The sequence below is a fragment of the Diospyros lotus genome, chromosome 7, assembly GCF_014633365.1.
Source record: "Diospyros lotus cultivar Yz01 chromosome 7, ASM1463336v1, whole genome shotgun sequence".
NCBI classification, from domain to species: Eukaryota; Viridiplantae; Streptophyta; class Magnoliopsida; order Ericales; family Ebenaceae; genus Diospyros; species Diospyros lotus.
Window position 1 is genome coordinate 629,507 of NC_068344.1, and position 21,111 is coordinate 650,617.

Below are 21,111 nucleotides of genomic sequence, written 5' to 3' on the forward strand. Positions count from 1 at the left end.
ACCAGATTTGTTTCCTATTTTAGTCCTAGATTCTGTGTATATATTGTTTTCTATTATTGTATATATCTAATATTTTTTCCTTTTTTAGAAAAGAGCTGTTATGCCCTCCTAATACTACAACTAGGGTTGTATCGATCATACTTATATATAATAAGAATTCTACTATTCTTCTGAAATACTCTCTGCACAAGTATACTTGTATTATATGGTATTATTAGTCATGAAAAATCTCCATCTCCTAAAAGTTTCAAGCCCTAATGAGAATTCCATTTGATCATTCTTTATTTACATCATTTTCAACACAAACTTCATCTTGGCCACCGTTAATTATTAAAAAAATAAAGAAATCTACTTCCTGTTATTACTCCAATGGTATGTTCGTGTGGGCGATTAAATTTTGTAGTACTAGAACTACTGTGAGATTAGATGGGATTATGACCGTTGTTTTTGCTAGCACAAGATTAAGTGTTGGAACAATTTCAATAATGAAACAGTTTACAAGAAGTCACATCTATTCATGAGAAGATATGACGATTGTTAAATAACAACTAGCTACTCAAGTGACTGTTCTCTAAGAGTCACAGCTCTTTGTAAAGGTGTAGTTAATTTGGTGACAATTCTAATGGTCACACCTTTTCATTAAAAGGCAACTAGTTATATTGGTGACTATTCCAACGGTCACACCTTCTCAATAAAAGGTGCCAAGGTTGGTAATTTAACTACATAAGGATAATATTGTGACTATATGAAAAAATCAAAACTTTCCAGAAAGGGTATGAGCAAAACTATAAATAGCGTTCTCATTTGGTTAAAAGAGAGAACAAAAGTTTTCCATGTATCTGAATCATCCTTAAAGCTTGTTTATTACAAAAACAAGCTTGTTTACTACAAAAACAATGTTGAAGACTTTGATAGCGTTGTTGTCATTGATGATTACTCAGAAGTTTAAATACGTTTTGTGTAGAACACATTCAAACATAGGCTTCTGTCTGTATCCTAAAGGCTATTTTGGGATACCCCAATCCGCGCTAACTCAGTTTTTGGTCGAAGTGAATTAACTCTTAAAGAAAAGTGATGATACAGACCTAGAAGCCATACTTTGTATAATTATCAGTAGATTTTGCTACTGTAGTGGATCATAGAGCAACATGCTTAAATTCTCCACCAACATTAAGGACTAGGATAAGCAGAGCATCCATCCCTTCGTTGATATGGATCTTATATTATAATAGAAAATATAAGACATAAAAAAGTATAGCTGTGATTCATATTTCTAATAAAATTTTGATTTGCTAATAAAATATTTCATATTTTTAAATAATTCATAAAATATAAATATATAATATTAACATAATTATATAACTATTTATATAATGAAAAAAGTATACATTGTATTCTGTTGTTTGTAATATTAATAAAATAAATAAAATAAATGTTATAATAATATTAAGCTAAGATATTGTATTAATAATAACATTAGTTAGATATTCTTCAGGCAACTAGTTGCAGTTTATGAAACAAATCTTCTAAAAGAAACATGCTAATAAATGGAGTCTATTTCTTGAGTACAAGTTATTCTTCACTTGAGTTATTCGAAATGTAGATTTTTGGCAATAGAAGACAATGAAACTTATATATATTTCAGGGTTTTGATGAAACTGATAACTAGAACATTATAAGTATCAATGACTAACCAGGTAAAGACAGAATTGAAAGACTAGTTAAGATTTGTTGACAGTTTTATTCATCCCCTAACTGGTGTTACTTGAAGTACCTGGAGACAAACTTGAATGTACTCACAGGACAACCTCCTGATGGCAACGGCTGACCTACTACTGTTCAATAATGGCACTCCCTCCTTAAGCCAACCTTTGTAGACGCTTGTTCCTTCAATCCCATATCCCAAGAACATATCCAAACTGAAATTTTTGGTAGCCTTTTTCAATTCTGAAAAACTGAAGATCCTTAAATTGGAGGTGCGTAAGCCCTGCCCATTGATACATGGCTGAGTGGCAGCAGTTCTGGATGTGCTGATCTGTTCATTCCCTGGAGTGGAATTTTTATCTAAACGATGAGCCAAGCTGAGCATCCAGGGTATCTTCACTGCCATATTCAAACAACAACAAAAAAGTTTTAGATAATAGCTAAATCCAATTCCAGTTACATAAACATAAGATGTAAGAAGATAATGCGAAATATTTCTGCAGCTGAAAAGGAAACTCCTGGAAGAAAAATACAAAAACCCAGCGTATATCCTAAATAAAAAATCCGTACTTCTGGCTGAACTGGGAAAATTGATCTTCTGGAACATCTTGGTGGACTTTCCCTCTGCCCCATTCTTGCTTGGGGGTATATTTTCATTATATTGCACTGAAGTGGAAGGGGTCTTGCTTAGGGGTATATTCTCGTTATATTGCACTGGAGTGGAAGGGGAGGAGATTTCAGCTAATGCATGCTCAAGGCTAACCACCACATCAGCCATTGTAGGGCGTCCATTTGGATGCGTGTGCAGACATTTCCTAGCAACTTCTGCAAACACCTCAAGGCTTTTTGATGGTATTGGTAATTGATCCCTCAAAATGGGGTCAATAATTTCATCAAGTTTTCCATCTTTGATGCAGCCTTGAGCCCAAGAGGATAGACTGTGTTGCTCCTCCTCGAGGCTTAAATCCACTGCTGGCCTCCCACAAAGCACTTCTAAGAGCACCACGCCAAAGGCATACACATCTGATTTCTTGGTTAGTTTGCGGGTGGAGAAATAATGTGGATCAAAATAACCAAATGTGCCTTTAACATTTGTGCTAACATGGGAAACAGAATCGCTCGTGGTGCCCATTTTACATAATCCAAAATCTGAAACCTTAGCCACCATGTCCTTGTTCAGTAAAATGTTAGTGGTCTTCACGTCTCTATGAATGACACCACCCTGAATACCAGTGTGGAGGTAATCCAACCCACCGGCAGCACCAATGCAAATCTTGAGCCTTTGCTCCCACGGCATATGACAAACGTTGCCATTTTCTTCAGTATTCTTTTTGTAGAGATGTTTAGCAAGTGTACCCTGCTCCATATACTCATACACCAGGATCTTCTCATCCCATTCGTCACAGTAGCCCAGAAGGCTAACAAGATGCTTGTGTCGAAATTTAGATATCGTATCAATTTCCATCCAAAACTCATTTGGGCCTTGCCTAGACGTTGGTTTCATCCGCTTAATGGCAACTGTGGTTGTCCCTCCATTAATGAGTCCCTTATAAACGTAACCAAATCCACCACTTCCAACGACTAATCCGTCGTCAAAGTTTCTGGTTGCTGATTGGAGCTGAGCAAGTGAGAAGCGGCGATATGGCCCTTCCGAAGGTAATGATGATAGGGTGTCTTCTTGTCCAGATTTTTGACCCAAATAGGCCAATGGATAAACAACAACATTCAATGTGATGAGTAAAATTATTAGACTATTAGCAATGGTATAAATGCCATAACCAAGCACTAACTTCTGAGGCTTTGAATTATGAGATGTCGAAGCATGTGCAATGGGAACCATGTTCACCCCGGCAAGGTTGTTGTCGGGGTTGCTCAACTTGAACACCTCCAGCCCCTTTAGAATTGCATCAGCACTGTGTTCCATGTTCCCCATGTTGTCGTGGCTCTTGTGAGGGCTTAGAGTTATTGTCATATCACGCTTGCCCACTGTCCGATCTCCTTCCATCATCACCATGTAGTCTCTGTACACAGCAATTCCATTTCCACCAGCCCATTTGATAAGGTCAGCATTAGCCTCAGCAATCTGATTATCAATGAATATGCTGAACTCCATTTGGCCAACATCTTTAATGTCGTACTCAAGCTCACAGAAATGGAATCTAAGCAGGTACCTGAATCCTTGATCTACAGGTAGCTTCCACGTAAAACTGATATGCTCCTTCGCTTGCATGTCCCGAGTCATTGACCGGTATGTTTGGTAAACTCTCGTAGGAGCAGAGTATGTGGGTATAACTGCGTAGTTGATCCCAATTGTGGTAGTAACGGGCACGGCCCTTGATTCTAAGAAATAATTGGAGTCCTCAAACCACTCTCGGAACATGCTAGTATCCTCTATGGGTAAAATGGAGCTTCCGCCAACATTTAACCGATGCACTGTCTCAAGTGCAAAGCTTGTATCCAAGAAGAAAGGATATCTAAATTTCTTGCCAACAGCGTGTACACCTGGATCATCACCCTCACGGGAATGATATAATCCAGTTGGGATCGAGACAATCTCAATCCCATTGACAAAAGCATAGGCTTCCTCTGAAGAGGGAGAAAATGTTAGGATTAATGGTTGACTATCTTCCACATGTACGCAAAATTCTTTAGCAAATGATGGTAAGGCCAAAACATCAGCGGTAAGAGCAGCACTGAAGTTGCTGAGGAGGGTATAGGGACCGGCTTTTACGGTAAAAAAGGCCTTGGACCTCTCGAAGCCAGGGTATTCAGTTGGGTAGAAATGTAGGCGGATGAATTTTTGGCCCGGAGTGACATGGAAAGTGTAGGTGAATGTGGACCGAGAAATCTGGGCGGTCATGTAGGGGACAGGAGGAGGAGGAGGAGGAGGAATTAGGTGCTTTCCAACGGGAGAGGAGCTTACCAAATTGCGTCTGCCTCTGGATCCTTGCAAAATGATGTATCTGGAAGCAACGTCGCCAGCCCATTGGCGGCCATCTAAAGCAGTTGGGTTGCCAGAGGAGCCGCAGTTGACGGCGATGATGTCATCCGCTAGTAGTTGTGGGGAGCACAGAGGAGGAAACTCGCTGACTGACAGCAAAATAGTTAGATGGAGGAAGAAGAGGCAAAGACCCATCCTTCGATCATCAAAGAGAGTAGAGGAGAGAGGGTGTATGTAATAGATTAGAATAATACTACACGTCCGGAATAGCTTACGCGCCTGTTTGTTGCAGGTTAGGTGTAATTTTAACTCCTAATTTAAAAAAAAAATGGATATGTAGTGTTTGTTTTAGTTTTTAGAATTTTAACTTATAACTTCTATTAGTTTTTAGAAAGGGTAGAAGTTGGCTGTTTCAAAGTTGGGGTACCCCAGCTTCTATAACTTCTGATTAAACAGTTATATTTTTTTGATAATTTTGCTCTTATTTTTAACAAATAATTATTCTTCTGCCTACGCAATCAATGGTCTCTCTTCTCCACCTCTATCTCCATTTTCAAATATCTTCTTCTCTCTCGTTATCTCCCTTTCTCTCTATACACTAATTAATTTTTTTATAACACTTGAAACTTATACATATACACTAATTAATTTTTAAATTATCATTCTATAACTATTATACTTTATGGACAATTATACAAAAATAAGTTATTTTACAGCTTATGATATCAAACACCATAACTGTTTAACTATAACTTTTGAGAAATTGTAACAAACAAGTTCACAACTTATTTTAAGTTTTAGAAGTTATAATCTAAGAAATTATAAGTTATAATTTATTTATTTAAGCTGCAACAAACGGGGCTTACAGAAACTCTTACAGGTAAGTTTTATTTTTTGCATTTCCACCCCATCCCCCTCCCCAACTCTCTCGCCCACTAAAATTTCCCTCCCACTTTCCAGGTAAGTTTTATTTTTTCTCTCGCTTTCTTTTTCTTTTTCTTCTTCTCTCTCTCTCTTCCTTCCGCCAAGGCCATCGTTGTCCTCTACTGTCGCTCCTGCTCTGGTCGTCGGCCCTCTAGCCGTCGCTGCCACCGTCCCACCATTTCCCCTCTCGCTCGACCCCTGTCGTCGCCAGCCCCACCGCACTCACCTGCTGCCACCGACGCACCCACCCCCCTCTCACCGCCACCGCCACCGCCGCGCCCACCTCTTCGCCTCACCCCCCGTCGTCGCCTTCCTCGCCACACCTCTGCCGTTGCAGCCACCGCCGTTCTTTGCTGCCGTCGAGATGGGGAAATAATGCACACCAGGTGTTTGAGGAATGAACAAGATATGAAATTTCCCAAATAATCTTGTTTTTCCATTTTAAATGGCTGCAAAAATTGTTCTCTTTTGTTCCTCAATCTGTTAACCAAAAATGATTGTTAGGAAAATTATCTTAATAACAATCAATTATTAAATGCAAACGAAGCATCAAAATAACAAGTACAAAAAACAAAATTGGTCTAGCCCATAACCCACATGCCTAAATGCAATTATCACTGGTCTCCAGTTAAACAAGCTTATTAGGAATTCTTGTAATGTGCCCCAAGTTTCCTGCTCGTGGTGTCCATTTCCCATCAACAGCTTATTAAAACAGGTTTGCTACTCTTTACCATGAATGTTTAGTGTTTTTCTATATACTTTGGATGCTAAAGGTTTGGATTTATATTGTTTATGCATTTTTATAGGTTGAGCCACATCATTCAAATTCATCATTTCAAAGATTTGGAGCATAGAAATTCACAGAAACATGAAGAAGACTTGAGGTTACTAGTTGCAGTTGCTAGTTGCTAGTTTTTAAACAAATATTTGTTATTAAGTAGTACATTAAGAACTCATTTTTCATTGTTTGCTGGTTGTATAAAAATATAATCATTTGTGAGTAACCAGCAACATCATTTGCTGGTTACATTTGTAAGACAGTATTTACGGGTACAAGCAAATGACATCGATAGTTTTGAAGGAAGACGATTTGAAATTCTTTAGATAACAAGGTAGTTTCTGAAGCATGAAATCAATCAGATTTAGATTTTATTTCTGAGATTTATTGCAAAAAACCTTCACCCATTGGAGACTGAGTTTCTTCTTGTAAGATTTGTTCTTTTTGTCTTTCCCCTTCTTGTCGTTCTCTGAGGATGGAGGGGGCAGAGGCTCAGGGTCCCATTGATCAGCCATGACAGGCCATTGGACTCGTATATGTCCATTTCTCAGTGTCCTCTGTACCCTCCCCCTTTTTGGTTTAATTTGATTGCAGCAGGCAGCCAACACAAACAAAGAAGAGGAAGAGATGTTGTAATTTATATGACGATGCAACACAGCCCGCCCATCCCTTCTCTAATTAACTGTTATGTGTCTTAATTTGGCAATTGCCTATTATTACATTTTACCAATGTTGTTGCTCAGTCAGTCTTTCTATTGCCCTTTATTGAACAATTGTGGATTAGTTTTGGATTAATTTTTATACAATTTCTTATATGAGAAATCAACATGAGAGATCACATGTTAAAATTCAAAAGTTCATAAATTTAAATGAACAAATGAAAAAAGAATAAATAAAAAAATATTTGTTAAACTTCATAACAGATATGAACTTCCTAATCTATAATTAGAGTTTGCTCTAATTCCTAATATATATATGTACCAGTGTGGGTTCTTTTTGTCTGCTCCAACCCATAATCACAATCTCACAAGCAGCATAATCAAAGCCAACCCTTCCATGCGTGCAGTTCCCATCAATTAAATTAGTAAAAATAACATCATTTGGCACCAATCCTCTGTCACACATTTCATCAAACAGTCGATTTGCATCATCTAACCTACTATTCTTGCAAAATCCATTAATCAAGACACTGTAAGTATAGGCATTGGGAGAAACATTTATGTCTTCCATAACCCTTTTTAACCTAAACCCTTCCTCCAAATTTCCCAACTTACAGTAATCATTTATCAACGTATTGAACTAACAGCACTAGGCCTCAAACCCTACTTCCCAATTTGATCAAAAATTAACTGGGCTTCTTTCATTTTACCTTCTTTGCACAAACTGTACATCAGAATGTTAAAGTTTCATTACAGTACCCACAACCCAAAATCTTCGAGTAGAATGATAAGGGTCAATATTTCCTATATCCTAATGAATTATATCCCTATTTTGGCTTTATATTTATGCTTCAAGTAAATAATTATTCGTATTACATATTATTTCAAGATGAAACAAGGAAGTTGGCTTCTACAATTAATTAGGGGCATAATCGAAGACATTGGATTACCCATTTTAAAATTGCTCAAATTCAAAGGCCAATTATGGAGGTTAAATGATGTTTCAAGTGCACCTGGCCCAACTATCAAATGAAATCCAACCAAAGGCCCAAGATCAACCAAAGGCCCAAGACCAATCAAAGGCCCAACAAATCCCAATTTGTAGAAGACTTTTCTTTGTTTTGTAATTTTTTTAAGTGATTTACCACCTAAAGTCTTTTGTATTCTTATGAGAAGTCCACCACACAAAGTCTTTTGTATTTTTTGTCTTTTACCTAATTTTCTTCCATTAGTTAGGTGAATGTTTTGTTGAATAATTGTGTGGCTTGTATTGCATCTTGTGAGCTATAAATAGCTCACTTTGGTGCATTTGTGGGAGGTGGTTATTACTTGAATCAAAGTTTAGTTTTGCTCTTAGAGTTTCCCTTAGAGAATTGCTCTTATTCTCTCTCTTGTTTTCTCTTGTAATCTTACCAAAGAAAGCTGCGCTTAAAATGAGTATCATTAATTTAAATTTCAGTATGAGTGAGTTTTAATTATTGGGAAATCACTAGGTTTGGATTGGAGCGTAAGCCTAACTTAGAGCTTTCATGTCACACATGAGAGTTACTAGAACTGGAAACGCTATCATACCCAAACCCGGATGATTAATTTAATTGTTTTGTATATTAATTGTAATTAGATTTATGGTAGTTGCTTAATTTAGAATTCCGCATATCATGTATGGGGATTGCTTAAACTAGAACTATCATCATCTCTAATTGCATTTAGTAACAAACCCTCATATTTGAAATTAAATTAATGTTACTAATCTTATTTGTTAAAATTTGGGAATTAATGGGTTGGTGCTGAAATTGTCTTAACTCAAGTGCTATCCAATTTAATATCCTCACATTAAGCATTTATTTTAACTTCTACCTTGCTTTATTTTCTAATATTTGTTATAAAAAAAAATTCATAAAACAAAATCTTGTTACCAATTCATCGAAATGCGTGTGCTTGTGTGTGACATTCTTTTGCTTTTGCCATAAATAAATCTCTCAGTGGACGACCTAGACTCATCTAGAAAATATAAATTTAAATTTGGACTACAACTGCACTCATACACTGACGAGTATAAACCTCTCACCTAAATAAAAAAAAATATATATATAAAATTTTTATTGTGTTTTGTTCTGTGTTTTAATTGCAGGGTGAGAGTGCAGCCAAATTTTGGCGCCGTTGCCGGGGAGATTGAGGCAAAAACAAAAAGAAAAAAAAATAAGAATAAGCATCTCCTGATAAATTCGGTAACTCTGTTTCTCTTTTTTTTCTTTATTTTTATTTTATTTGTATATGGTGTATGATACTTAGGTCAGGTAGAACTATAGAATATCAATCACTCATGTCTCAACACAACGAGAACATGCCATTTGCACACAACATTTCTGCACGTGGTAGTGACCACGGTGACCCTGATCCCATTGATCAGGAGATGATTAGATCCCTTAGGGAGTATCTTCATCCTCCTAGGCAGACAACCCCTTCATGCATTATTCTTCCCATCAACCATCATAGGTTTAACTTCAAACTTGGCACAATCCAATTGTTACCAACTTTTCATGGCATGGATTCTGAAAATCCATATACTCATATGAAAGAATTTGAGGAAGTATGTAGCACTTGCATGGACCATACAACAAATGAGGATGTCATAAGATTAAAACTCTTTCCATTCTCACTGAAAGATAAGGCAAAAATTTGGTTAGGCACTCTCCCACCTAGATCTATAGGAATTTGGAGAGAAATGCAAGCAACTTTCTTAAAAAAATACTTTCTTGCCAACAGAACTGCTACTTTTCAAAGACAAATCATGAACTTTGCTTATAAATCAAATGAAAAATTTTCTCAAGCGTGGGAAAGGTTTAAAAACCTTCTTCACACTTGTCCTCACCATGTTTTTGAGCAATGGAGAGTGGTCAGTTTCTTTTATGATTCACTCACTCCCCAATTGAAAATGCTAGTCTCTACAATGTGCAATGGAGAATTCTATGAGAAGACTCCAGAAGAAGCTTTTCACTTCTTTGACACAGTGACAGAGAATACAAGAAACTGGAAAGTTGGTCCAACATCTGTTCTTGATTCAAGAGAAAATCCACAACCTAGAGGGAGATACCAACTGAGTGAGAGTGACGATTTAAATGCAAGACTAACTGCTTTAACAAAGAAAGTTGAAAACATGGAACCCAAAAAAGTGCAATCCGTTAATCAAGTGGAAGTAAAGTGTGCTGTGTGTGATGCAACAGACCATTCAACTGAAGAATGCCCTACCCTACCTGCTTTCAAGGAGGTATTGTATGGGCAGACTAATAACAATCATTCACACAACTTTGAGGGGAGACAAAATCAAAATCAGAGTGGAGCCTATTATGGGAATAATCAGAACTACAATTCATACCATCCCAATAATAGAAATCACCCCAATTTTTCTTGGAGAAATGATTCTGGAAATCATTCTCAACCACCTTTCCCTCCACAACAACACTCCTTCCAACAAAATCAAGGTTTGACATCCAATACTTACCAACCTTCTCACAGGAGATCTTTGGAAGATACCTTACACCAGTTCTTCCAAAGTCAAACAGTCATCAACAATCAGGTTGCTCAGCTTGTCAAAAATCAAGACCAAACAAATAGAGCTGTAGAAGACATTAGGAGCCAGTTGACCAAATTAACACAAACATTGAGTGTGAGAGAACCCGGAAGGTTTCCATCCCAAACCAATCCTAACCCAATTAGACAAACCAACCAGGTAGAAACCTCAAATAGTGAAACCAACACTCACGAACAAGTGCAAGCAGTGACTACCCTAAGAAGTGGAAGAGTAATTGAAAAACCAACTGACCCTAGGATAAACCAACCTGTCGCTGAAGAAGAATAACCAAAAGATCATGAATCCACCGTGGAGAAAAATGAAAAAAATGAAAAAAATGAGAAAAATGAAAAAAATGAGAAAAATGAGAAAAATGAAAAAAATGAGAAAAATGAAAAACAAAAAGAAAATGGGAAAGAAATTCAATACAGGCCCAAACCACCTTTTCCACAAAGGTTGAATCATCTGAAAAAAGAACAACAAAATGCAGATATATATGAAGTGTTTAAGCAAGTGAGAATCAACATCCCGCTGTTGGATGCAATCAAACAAACACCTTCATATGCAAAATTTTTGAAAAATCTATGTACTGTCAAAAGAAGAACAAATGTGCATGAAAAAGCTTTCCTGACTGAACAAGTCAGTGCCATTCTCCAATTCAAAACTCCTCCCAAATACAAAGACCCAGGCTGTCCAACCATTTCATGCATCATAGGAAGTCAAAAGGTTGATCAGGCACTCTTGGATTTAGGAGCTAGTGTCAACTTGTTGCCATACAGTGTGTATCAACAATTGGGATTAGGTGAGCTCAAACCCACTAGAGTGACCCTTCAGCTGGCTGATCGATCAGTCAAAGTTCCACGAGGAATTGTGGAGGATGTTCTAGTACAAATCGATAAGTTCTACTTTCCAGTGGACTTCATCGTTTTGGACACACATCCGCATCAGGGGCCTCAGCCTCCTGTGCCAGTCATCTTAGGCCGACCATTCCTTGCCACGTCAAATGCCATCATCAATTGTAGGAATGGAATTCTAAAATTGTCATTTGGAAACATGACTTTGGAAACAAACATTTTTAGGGTTTCCAAACAACCTGATGTGGAGAATGAAACTGAAGAAGCTGATCTGATACAGACATTGAGTGAGGAGTACATTAACTGCGAATATGTTCAGGAAAATTTTGAGTTGGAGGAATTTTTGGAGCAACAAGATTGCTCTCGAGAGAAAACTGAATATGTCTTAAGCTGCTCACCCGCACCTGAAAGGAAACCATTGCCAAACAACCTGAAGTATGCATTCCTAGGAGAAGGAGAATCTTTGCCGGTGGTAATCTCATCAAGTCTGAATCCTTAACAGGAGAAAAAATTACTGAATCTGTTAAAGGTACACAAGGAAGTTCTAGGATGGACTATAGAAGACCTGCATGGCATTAGTCCCTTAATTTGTACCCACAGAATTTTCTTGGAAGAAGATACAAAGCCGGTTAGACAATGCAGAGAAGGTTAAACCCAAACATGAAGGAAGTGGTTAGGGGGGAGGTATTGAAGCTCTTAGATGCTGGCATCATCTATCCTATATCTAATTCCAAATGGGTTAGTCCAACTCAAGTTGTACCTAAGAAGTCAGGAGTCACTGTGATAGCAAATGAGAACAATGAGCTCATTCCTACACGCATCCAGACTGGATGGCGGATGTGCATAGATTACAGGAAGCTCAACTCTATGACTAGGAAGGATCATTTTCCGCTTCCATTTTTGGATCAGGTGTTAGAGAAAATAGCAGGACATGCCTTATACTGTTTCTTAGATGGGTATTCTGGGTACAATCAGATTGAAATTGCCTTAGAAGATCAAGAGAAAACCACGTTCACATGTCCATTTGGGACATTTGCCTACAGACGAATGCCATTTGGTCTGTGCAATGCACCTGCAACCTTTCAAAGATGCATGATGAGTATTTTCAGTGAATTGGTTGAGAATGTGGTAGAAGTCTTCATGGATGACTTCTCAGTGTACGGAGACAGTTTTGAGAGTTGTTTGGAAAATTTGGAGAAAATTCTGGTCCGATGTAAAGAAACGAATTTAGTGCTCAATTGGGAGAAGTGTCATTTCATGGTTACTCAAGGAAGTGTTTTGGGACATATTGTTTCCTCTAGGGGTATTGAGGTTGATCAGTCCAAGGTTGAGTCAATTCAAAATTTACCCGCCCCAAGAAACGTGAGAGAGGTTAGGTCTTTTCTTGGCCATGCTGGTTTTTATAAGCGATTTATCGCTTCATTCAGTGCCATAGCCAGACCTTTATGCCGCATCCTGGCCATTGACATACCTTTTGAGTGGAACAATGAATGTCAAGTTGCTTTTGAGAAGTTGAAGAAATCACTCATTTCTGCACCTATCATTCAGTCCCCTGATTGGTCCCTCCCATTTGAACTTATGTGCGATGCTAGTGATTACGCGGTAAGAGCTGTGTTAGGGAAGAGGAAGGATAAGAAACCTCACGTGATATACTATGCTAGCAAAACTCTGAATGAGGCACAAAAGAATTATACCACTACAGAGAAAGAGTTACTAGCAGTTGTCTTTGCCTTAGACAAGTTCCGATCTTACCTCGTAGGGTCACTAGTGATCATCTTTACTGATCACGCTGCTTTGAAGTATCTGTTCACAAAGCAAGATGCAAAACCCCGTTTCCTCCGATGGATCTTACTCCTTCACGAGTTCAATATTGAAATCAGAGACAAGAAGGGAGTCGAGAATGTGGTGGCTGACCATTTGTCAAGAATTCCGAGTCAAAATCTCACACAATTTGATGAACCAATCCATGACAATTTTCCTGATGAGCAATTATTTGAAGTGAATGTTATTCATGCATCATCTGTTGTCCCTTGGTATGCCGACATTGCAAACTACCTGGCAACTGGTCTGATCCCAGACCATTGGAATAAGCTAGATAGGCATAAATTCTTCAGAAAAGTCAGAACTTTCTTTTGGGATGAGCCATACCTCTTCAAGTATTGTCCTGACCAAATCGTCCGCATATGCATACCCGATCATGAGCAACAAAGTGTTATGAATTTCTGTCATACTCTTGCATGTGGAGGCCATTTTTCTATCAAAAAAACAGTTGCAAAAATTTTTCAAAGTGGATTTTATTGGCCGACACTGTTCAAGGATGTGTACAAGTTTTGTTCAAGTTACGATCGATGTCAAAGGTTAGGAAGTCTGTCGAGGAGAAACATGATGCCATTACATCCGATCCAAGTGTTAGAAGTTTTTGACTGTTGGGGTATGGACTTTATGGGCCCATTTGTCAATTCATTTGGTCATGAATACATCTTACTTGCTGTCGACTATGTGTCCAAATGGGTCGAAGCAATCCCTGCTAGAACAAATGACCATAGGACTGTGGTGAAATTTTTAAAAGAAAACATTTTCAGTCGATTTGGGATGCCACGAGCAATCATCAGTGATGGGGGTTCCCATTTTTGTAATAAAGTTGTGGCAGGATTAATGAAGAAATATGGTGTACTGCATAAGGTTGCAACACCATACCATCCCCAAATCAATGGTCAAGCCGAGTTAGCCAATAGGGAGATTAAGCGCATATTGGAAAAGACTGTTACTGCTTATCGTAAGGATTGGTCCTTACGACTAGTAGACGCTCTTTGGGCGTACAGGACAACTTACAAAACAATTTTAGGAATGTCTTCCTATAGGCTAGTATACGGTAAATCTTGTCATCTGCCAGTGGAAATTGAGCATAAAGCATATTGGGCAATTCAAAAGATCAACAAGAGTCTAACTGAAGTAGGTCTCTCTAGGAAGCTCCAATTGAATGAACTCGAGGAAATTCGGAATGAGGCATTTGAGAATGCACGATTGGCCAAGGTTCGCATGAAAGAGTTACATGATCGGCACATCATTCGAAAAAGCTTTCAGGTAGGGCAACAAGTACTCTTGTATGATTCTCGATTGCATCTATTCCTAGGAAAATTGAAGTCTCGATGGGTTGGCCCCTTTGTAATCAAGTCCATCTCAGGATATGGGGCATTTGAGATAGAAAATCCAGAGTCAGAACAACTTCTTACAGTCAATGGTCATAGGTTGAAACCATACCAGGGTAGTATTGAGAAGAATGAAGGAGTTGTGGATTTGGATGACGCACCATCATCTGATGAGTAATGGCAGTTTCATTTCGTCTGGGAATCTAACGTTAAAAGACCACCTTTCCATTTAGGTTAAATGGATGTTTCTAGATTTTTTTTTTTAAAATAAAAAATAAATAAATAAAATAAAAAACAAAAAAAAAACCAAAAAAAAAAGTATATAAAAAATTTGTTTCTTTTCTGCATTACTTAAATAGTGTTCTTCTGTGTGAAGTCTAAATAAAACTTTTGCATACGAGTTCATGTATTGAAGACCGCCAGGTATGCCTATCTTCTATCCTTTTTATTGCCGATTGAGGACAATGCGCAATTTAAGTTGGGGGTAAGGTGTACTTAAGAATTAATTTATTGGTATTTGAAATTGATCCATTGTGCAAATAATTTTGGTTGACTTGATAATATTGTCTTGTGTGGTATATATGATTTTATCGGGCCCCTAAAAAAAAATTAAAAAAAAATTAATAAAATTAAAAATATAAAAAAAAAACAATAAATATATATATATAAAAAATTTAATTGAGAGAGACAGAATTGACGCTGGTAGTAGCCATTCTTCCTGGGCAGTGCAATCACACTGCCCTATAAAGAAAGAGGCACACTGCCAAATGTTGAAAAATGAGACGCTAAACGACACCAAGCCTGACGGTGCAATTATGGCATGTCTCGAGCCAAGTGTCGAATAGTGATGCCTATTGCTCTATAAGAGACTCCAAATCTATATGAGGCAAGTCACCATTCTTGAGCTCAATCTTCTCTCCTTTGTGTTATTCGCCGATCAGGTACTCTCATCCCTTTTGTAAAGTTTATAGTTCTTTACTTTCTTCTTATTAGAGTTTTCTTTAAAAAAGAAAAAAATGGATCTTCAGCTTTCAAAAATTAGCAAGTACTATCCATCTCTCCCGCAGAATGAATTGAAAAAAATTGATGCTGCTAGATGTGAAAGACTTAGGATTTTGATGCGTAATAACATTCCTGAAGATATTCGTTGGCTGATCGAAGCAAAAGTTCAATTAGCTGGCGAAACTTCACCTAGTTTTAAGCATTTCCCGGGTTTAAGGAAGAGTAGTTTTGCAAAGAAACGAAGAGCTAAAAGAGTGAATGGTTGTCACAAGTGTGCTCGTTGGACCTGTAACACTCGATGCAAATCTGCGGGGTTTACGTCCGTAAATCGAGAAGATAAAATTAGTTTCATAAAGGATGGACTGAGTAAGGAGTCATTGGATAATATTCGATTGACTCTTGAGACGCATCCATGTGGAATAGTGCAAAGATAACTTCTTACTTTATGGAGCCAGTTCATAAGTGACCGCCAACGCTATAGTCTTGGGAATCTGACTAAAAACGACCCTATTTGCCAATCTATAAGAAAATTGGATGGGAAGCTCATCCTCGCTTCATAGAAAGTGTTTAAGCCGTTTCTGGACGTAAAACCAGAGGAAGATGTGAGCCACAATCACAACTACTTGTACATACACATGATTTTTGTTTGTATTTATTTCTTGTTGAATTGTTGTATAGCTACTTTTGATTGCCAAACCTCTTTCCAGGGCATACAAAAGAAACAAACATGGAAGGCCAGTTAGTTCGTCGAATCAAAACCATGTGTACTTTGTGGCTCTCAACTTGGGAGTGATATTTGTTACGCACTTGCAGCAAGCGAACTAGGCCAAAAATTAGGAGAGAAAAAGATTAATTTGGTATATGGAGGAGGAAGTTGTGGGTTGAATGGTTATGTTTCACAAGCTGCACTTTTTGGAAAATCATATGTGGTAGGTGTAATGCCAATCCCTTTGGCTGAACCACGTATTTCTAGGATTACACGCGGTTAACTTGTAGAAACAACTTCTATGTCTGAGCGCATGGCTTGTAAGATTTATCAGTCAGACGCTTTCATCGCTTTACTAGGAGGTTTTGGTACACTTGAAGAAATCTTCTGTATAATCTCTTAGGCCAAGAGCAATCTGCATACCAAACCCATTGGACTTTTAAATGTTAACCATTTTTTCGATGGGTTGCTCTCTTTTATTGATCAGGCTGTGGACCAACAGTTCATTTCTCCTTTAGCAAGAAAGATTCTTATTTCTGCATCCACCATCGAGGAGCTGCTAGAAAAATTACATACTTATATTCCACAGCACGATCCTTATGAGCCTCGGATAGATTGGTCTAAGACAATAAAAAACAAGCGGCAAAAAGGTTCGATTAATTTAGAATTATCCCTGTAAGACAAGTCTATGATAAGATGGCTGAGTAAGGAGTACTTTTTGTACTCTTGAGACGCATCTCCTATGACTTGTACAAAATTTCTTTTCTTGTGTTCTTAAAAAAAAAAAAAAAAAACTGTGGAATGTTATTAGGCGAGTCTATGATAAGATGGCTGAGTAAGGAGTACTTTGTACTCTTGAGACGCATTTTGTTTATCTTATGACTTGCATGAAATTTTTATTTTGGTGTGAAAATATAAAAATATATATATATGGTATGCTCATTTGTTTGTTTGAGTTTTAGCAGTTCACAGTAAATCTATGGATTTATGGAGTTACAGGTATTCCTAACAACCCTATTTTATTACTGCAATTCAAGTTGGGGGAGTAAGGTATATTTATTAATTATCTGGTCTATGTTTAACTGTGAATTTGCAATTGCATGCTTTTAGTTTTGTGTGAAAAAAAAATTAATAATAAAAAAAAAGAATATAAAGAATGTGTGTGCTTTAAATAATGTTATTCCTAAAGCGTTGGAATTATACACTGATAGCCAGTTGAATTTGCAATATGAATCATGAATGCATTAATTTCTTATTTGAAAACGTATATGTATGGAATTAGAATAGATGATTTGCATGCATCGGGTGTTCAATAATTAGAAATTGGTTTATCGGTCATAAAGTCAAAGACAATGGTAATTAGCTGATTAGCATACTCCATGATCCCTCAACAGAAGTAGAGACTATTACCCGAGTGAGTGTTTGAGCCTAATAATCGTTATTTCTGAGTGAAATAACACTTACTCTAAATATGCTTTATTGTTTATCTCAACTTTTCAATAGTTTCAAAACATCAATTTGCTTTGAATGTCTAGTATGATAGCGGATGAATTTGGCTGGTTTCAAACTCTGAATTAGTTGACTGAGTAACATTGTTTTGTATAAGTATGAAAGGGGGATCAATTTCTTTCAATTTGGGCCTATTACCCTTTTTCTTTCTTTATATTAACTTCCCTTGCTAGCCCCTCTGAGCTGTTCTTAGCACAATTTCTTTCCCTACCTTCATCTAAACCTTTAACCATATGAAGTTTGTCCAACCTGGTGTGTTTCTAGGAATTAGTCTATCTTGGTATTCTCATATAAAAAAAAAAAAAAGAGAGAAAAAAAAAAGGGGAAGTTCTCTTAGTTATTCAGCATAAGTGTTTCAAAACAAATGTTGAAGAAAACATTATATCCAGTTTGAGATGAGTAAAAAAAAAAAAAGATCCTGATACACCATTTGCACACTTTACCCCTTTTTTTTTTTGACAACCCGTATTAACCTCATAGCCCCATTACAACCCAGTTTGGTCCCTCTTGATGCTATAAATCATGTGATCTCAAGATTCGAGTTCGGAGCAAGGAATTATGTTTAAATTCAGAAGTTATTTATTTAGGCATTATTCCAGTCATGAAACTATGTCAATTTCCCCGTTCTTTCATGAAAATATGTTCCTTGTATTTGGTATGACACCGAGTTTTGAACTTGTTTTATATTTACTCTTATAACGGTGCACCCCCTTGTGTGTACACCTGAGGAATCATTTTATTGGAGGGAAAATCCACAGTAAGGCTTAAAGTCAAAACTTCGAGGGAATAATGTGTATTGATCATCCTGATTGCCATTCCTAAGATTGTATGACCTTTAACCATAAATCTAATTTTGAATGTTCGACTTATTTTGAATGTTCTACTCTACGCATTTTGGTTTCGAATTTGAAATTTTTATATTCATGCAAGTATTGCGATTAGATCATGGCTGGTGTATAATCCGATTGCTAAGGGACTAGCAATATTCAAGTTGGGGGGTGTCATAAGGGTCAATATTTCCTATATCCTAATGAATTATATCCCTATTTTGGCTTTATATTTATGCTTAAAGTAAATAATTATTCGTATTACATATTATTTCAAGATGAAACAAGGAAGTTGGCTTCTACAATTAATTAGAGGCATAATCGAAGACATTGGATTACCCATTTTAAAATTGCTCAAATTCAAAGGCCAATTATGGAGGTTAAAGGATGTTTCAAGTGCACTTGGCCCAACTATCAAATGAAATCCAACCAAAGGCCCAAGATCAACCAAAGGCCCAAGACCAATCAAAGGCCCAACAAATCCCAATTTGTAGAAGACTTTTCTTTGTTTTGTAATTTTTTTAAGTGATTTACCACCTAAAGTCTTTTGTATTCTTATGAGAAGTCCACCACACAAAGTCTTTTGTATTTTTTGTCTTTTACCTAATTTTCTTCTATTAGTTAGGTGATGTTTTGTTGAATAATTGTGTGGCTTGTATTGCATCTTGTGAGCTATAAATAGCTCACTTTGGTGTATTTGTGGGAGGTGGTTATTACTTGAATCAAAATTTAGTTTTGCTCTTAGAGTTTCCCTTAGAAAATTGCTCTTATTCTCTCTTTTATTTTCTCTTGTAATCTTACTTCCTTTCTTTCTTCTTTTAAATTCTTATATCATTTATTTTTACTTTATTATCCATCGCCTAAATGACCAGTTAATTGCCTTTAAATTTCTGTAATTTTAATTCTTGTCTTTCAATTATCCACCGCCTAAATGGCCGGTTAGTTTCTGCTATTTCAATTCTTGTCATTTAAATTCTGTTATTTAAATTACGACATTTAAATTCTTGTTGATTAACTTATAAATGGAAATGAGTAGCTAAACCTAATCTTGGGTTAAGGCAAGGACAGTGTCCAACGCCAATGATTCCCAAAGAAAGCTGCGCTTAAAATGAGTATCATTAATTTAAATTTCAGTATGAGTGAGTTTAATTATTGGGAAATCACTAGGTTTGGATTGGAGCGTAAGCCTAACTTAGAGCTTTCATGTCACACATGAGAGTTACTAGTACTGGAAACGCTATCATACCCAAACCCGGATGATTAATTTAATTGTTTTGTATATTAATTGTAATTAGATTTATGGTAGTTGCTTAATTTAGAATTCCGCATATCATGTATGGGGATTGCTTAAACTAGAACTATCATCATCTCTAATTGCATTTAGTAACAAACCCTCATATTTGAAATTAAATTAATGTTACTAATCTTATTTGTTAAAATTTGGGAATCAATGGGTTGGTGCTGAAATTGTCTTAACTCAAGTGCTATCCAATTTAATATCCTCACATTAAGCATTTATTTTAACTTCTACCTTGCTTTATTTTCTAATATTTGTTATAAAAAAAATTCATAAAACAAAATCTTGTTACCAATTCATCGAAATGCGTGTGCTTGTGTGTGACATTCTTTTGCTTTTGCCATAAATAAATCTCTCAGTGGACGACCTAGACTCATCCAGAAAATATAAATTTAAATTTGGACTACAACTGCACTCGTACACTGACGAGTATAAACCTCTCATCTAAATAAAAAAAAATATATATAAAATTTTTATTGTGTTTTGTTCTGTGTTTTAATTGCAGGGTGAGAGTGCAGCCATAGAACGCCCAAGCTGCCGTAGGCGAATTCGACTTCATCAACAGGTCAAGAAGACGGCCACGGACTTGAAACGAGACGCTATCTTTGGAACAACCGTTCGGACGCTACCGAGACGTCACTATTGCGGGCTCTGGTAGAGAATCTCAACTAGATTTGTGTTGACGACAGCGGTGGCGATGGAAGTGGCAGTGGCGGGCAGCGAAAAAGGGGTAGAAGACGCGGCCAAGAGAGAGAGCGGCAACGGCCGCTGTGTAGGAGGCGAACGGTGGCGGCTGCAACGGCAGGTGAGTGCGACGGGGCTGGCGACGGCAGGGGTCGGGCGATAAGGGAGAGAGGTACGGCGGTGGCGGTGGCGGCGACGGTTGAAGGGTCGACGACGAGAGCAGGAGCGGCGGTGAGGGGGCAACGACGGCCTTGGCGGGAGGGAGAGAGAAAGAGAGAGAGAAAAGAAAGAGAAAGTGAGAGAGAGTGGGAGGGAAATTTCAGTGGGCGGGAGAGTTGGGGAGGGAGGTGGGGTGGAAATGCAAGAAATAAAACTTACCTGGAGAGTGGGAGGGAAATTTCAATGGGCGGGAGAGTTGGGGAAGGGGGTGGGGTGTAAATGCAAAAAATAAAACTTACCTGTAAGAGTTTCTGTAAGCTATTCTGGACGTGTAGCATTATTCAATA

At 37.4% G+C, this 21,111-nt stretch overlaps 1 protein-coding gene and 1 long non-coding RNA gene across 4 annotated transcripts in view; one reads left to right on the plus strand and one right to left on the minus strand.

The window, feature by feature from the left end:
• LOC127806698 (receptor-like protein kinase FERONIA) overlaps nucleotides 1–4,867 on the minus strand; it is a 66,742-nt gene extending 61,875 nt beyond the window's left edge. The window contains exon 1 of one of the 2 annotated variants that reach the window (XR_008024487.1): nucleotides 3,767–4,867. Coding sequence is in view for 1 of the 2 variants with exons in the window: in XM_052344152.1 (XP_052200112.1) it covers nucleotides 3,767–4,840 (1,074 nt within the window). In the remaining variant the exon portion in view is untranslated. The remainder of the gene's footprint in view (nucleotides 1–3,766) is intronic. The other variant, XM_052344152.1, reaches the window with a different exon arrangement.
• Nucleotides 1–21,111, plus strand: part of LOC127806709 (uncharacterized) — a 74,776-nt gene that overhangs the window by 20,824 nt on the left and 32,841 nt on the right. The window contains exon 1 of one of the 2 annotated variants that reach the window (XR_008024490.1): nucleotides 4,434–4,532. The exons of the other annotated variant lie outside the window; for it this stretch is intronic. This is a non-coding gene — a long non-coding RNA (uncharacterized LOC127806709). Of the gene's footprint in view, nucleotides 1–4,433; nucleotides 4,533–21,111 lie in introns of those variants that run through there. 2 annotated transcript variants of the gene reach the window in all.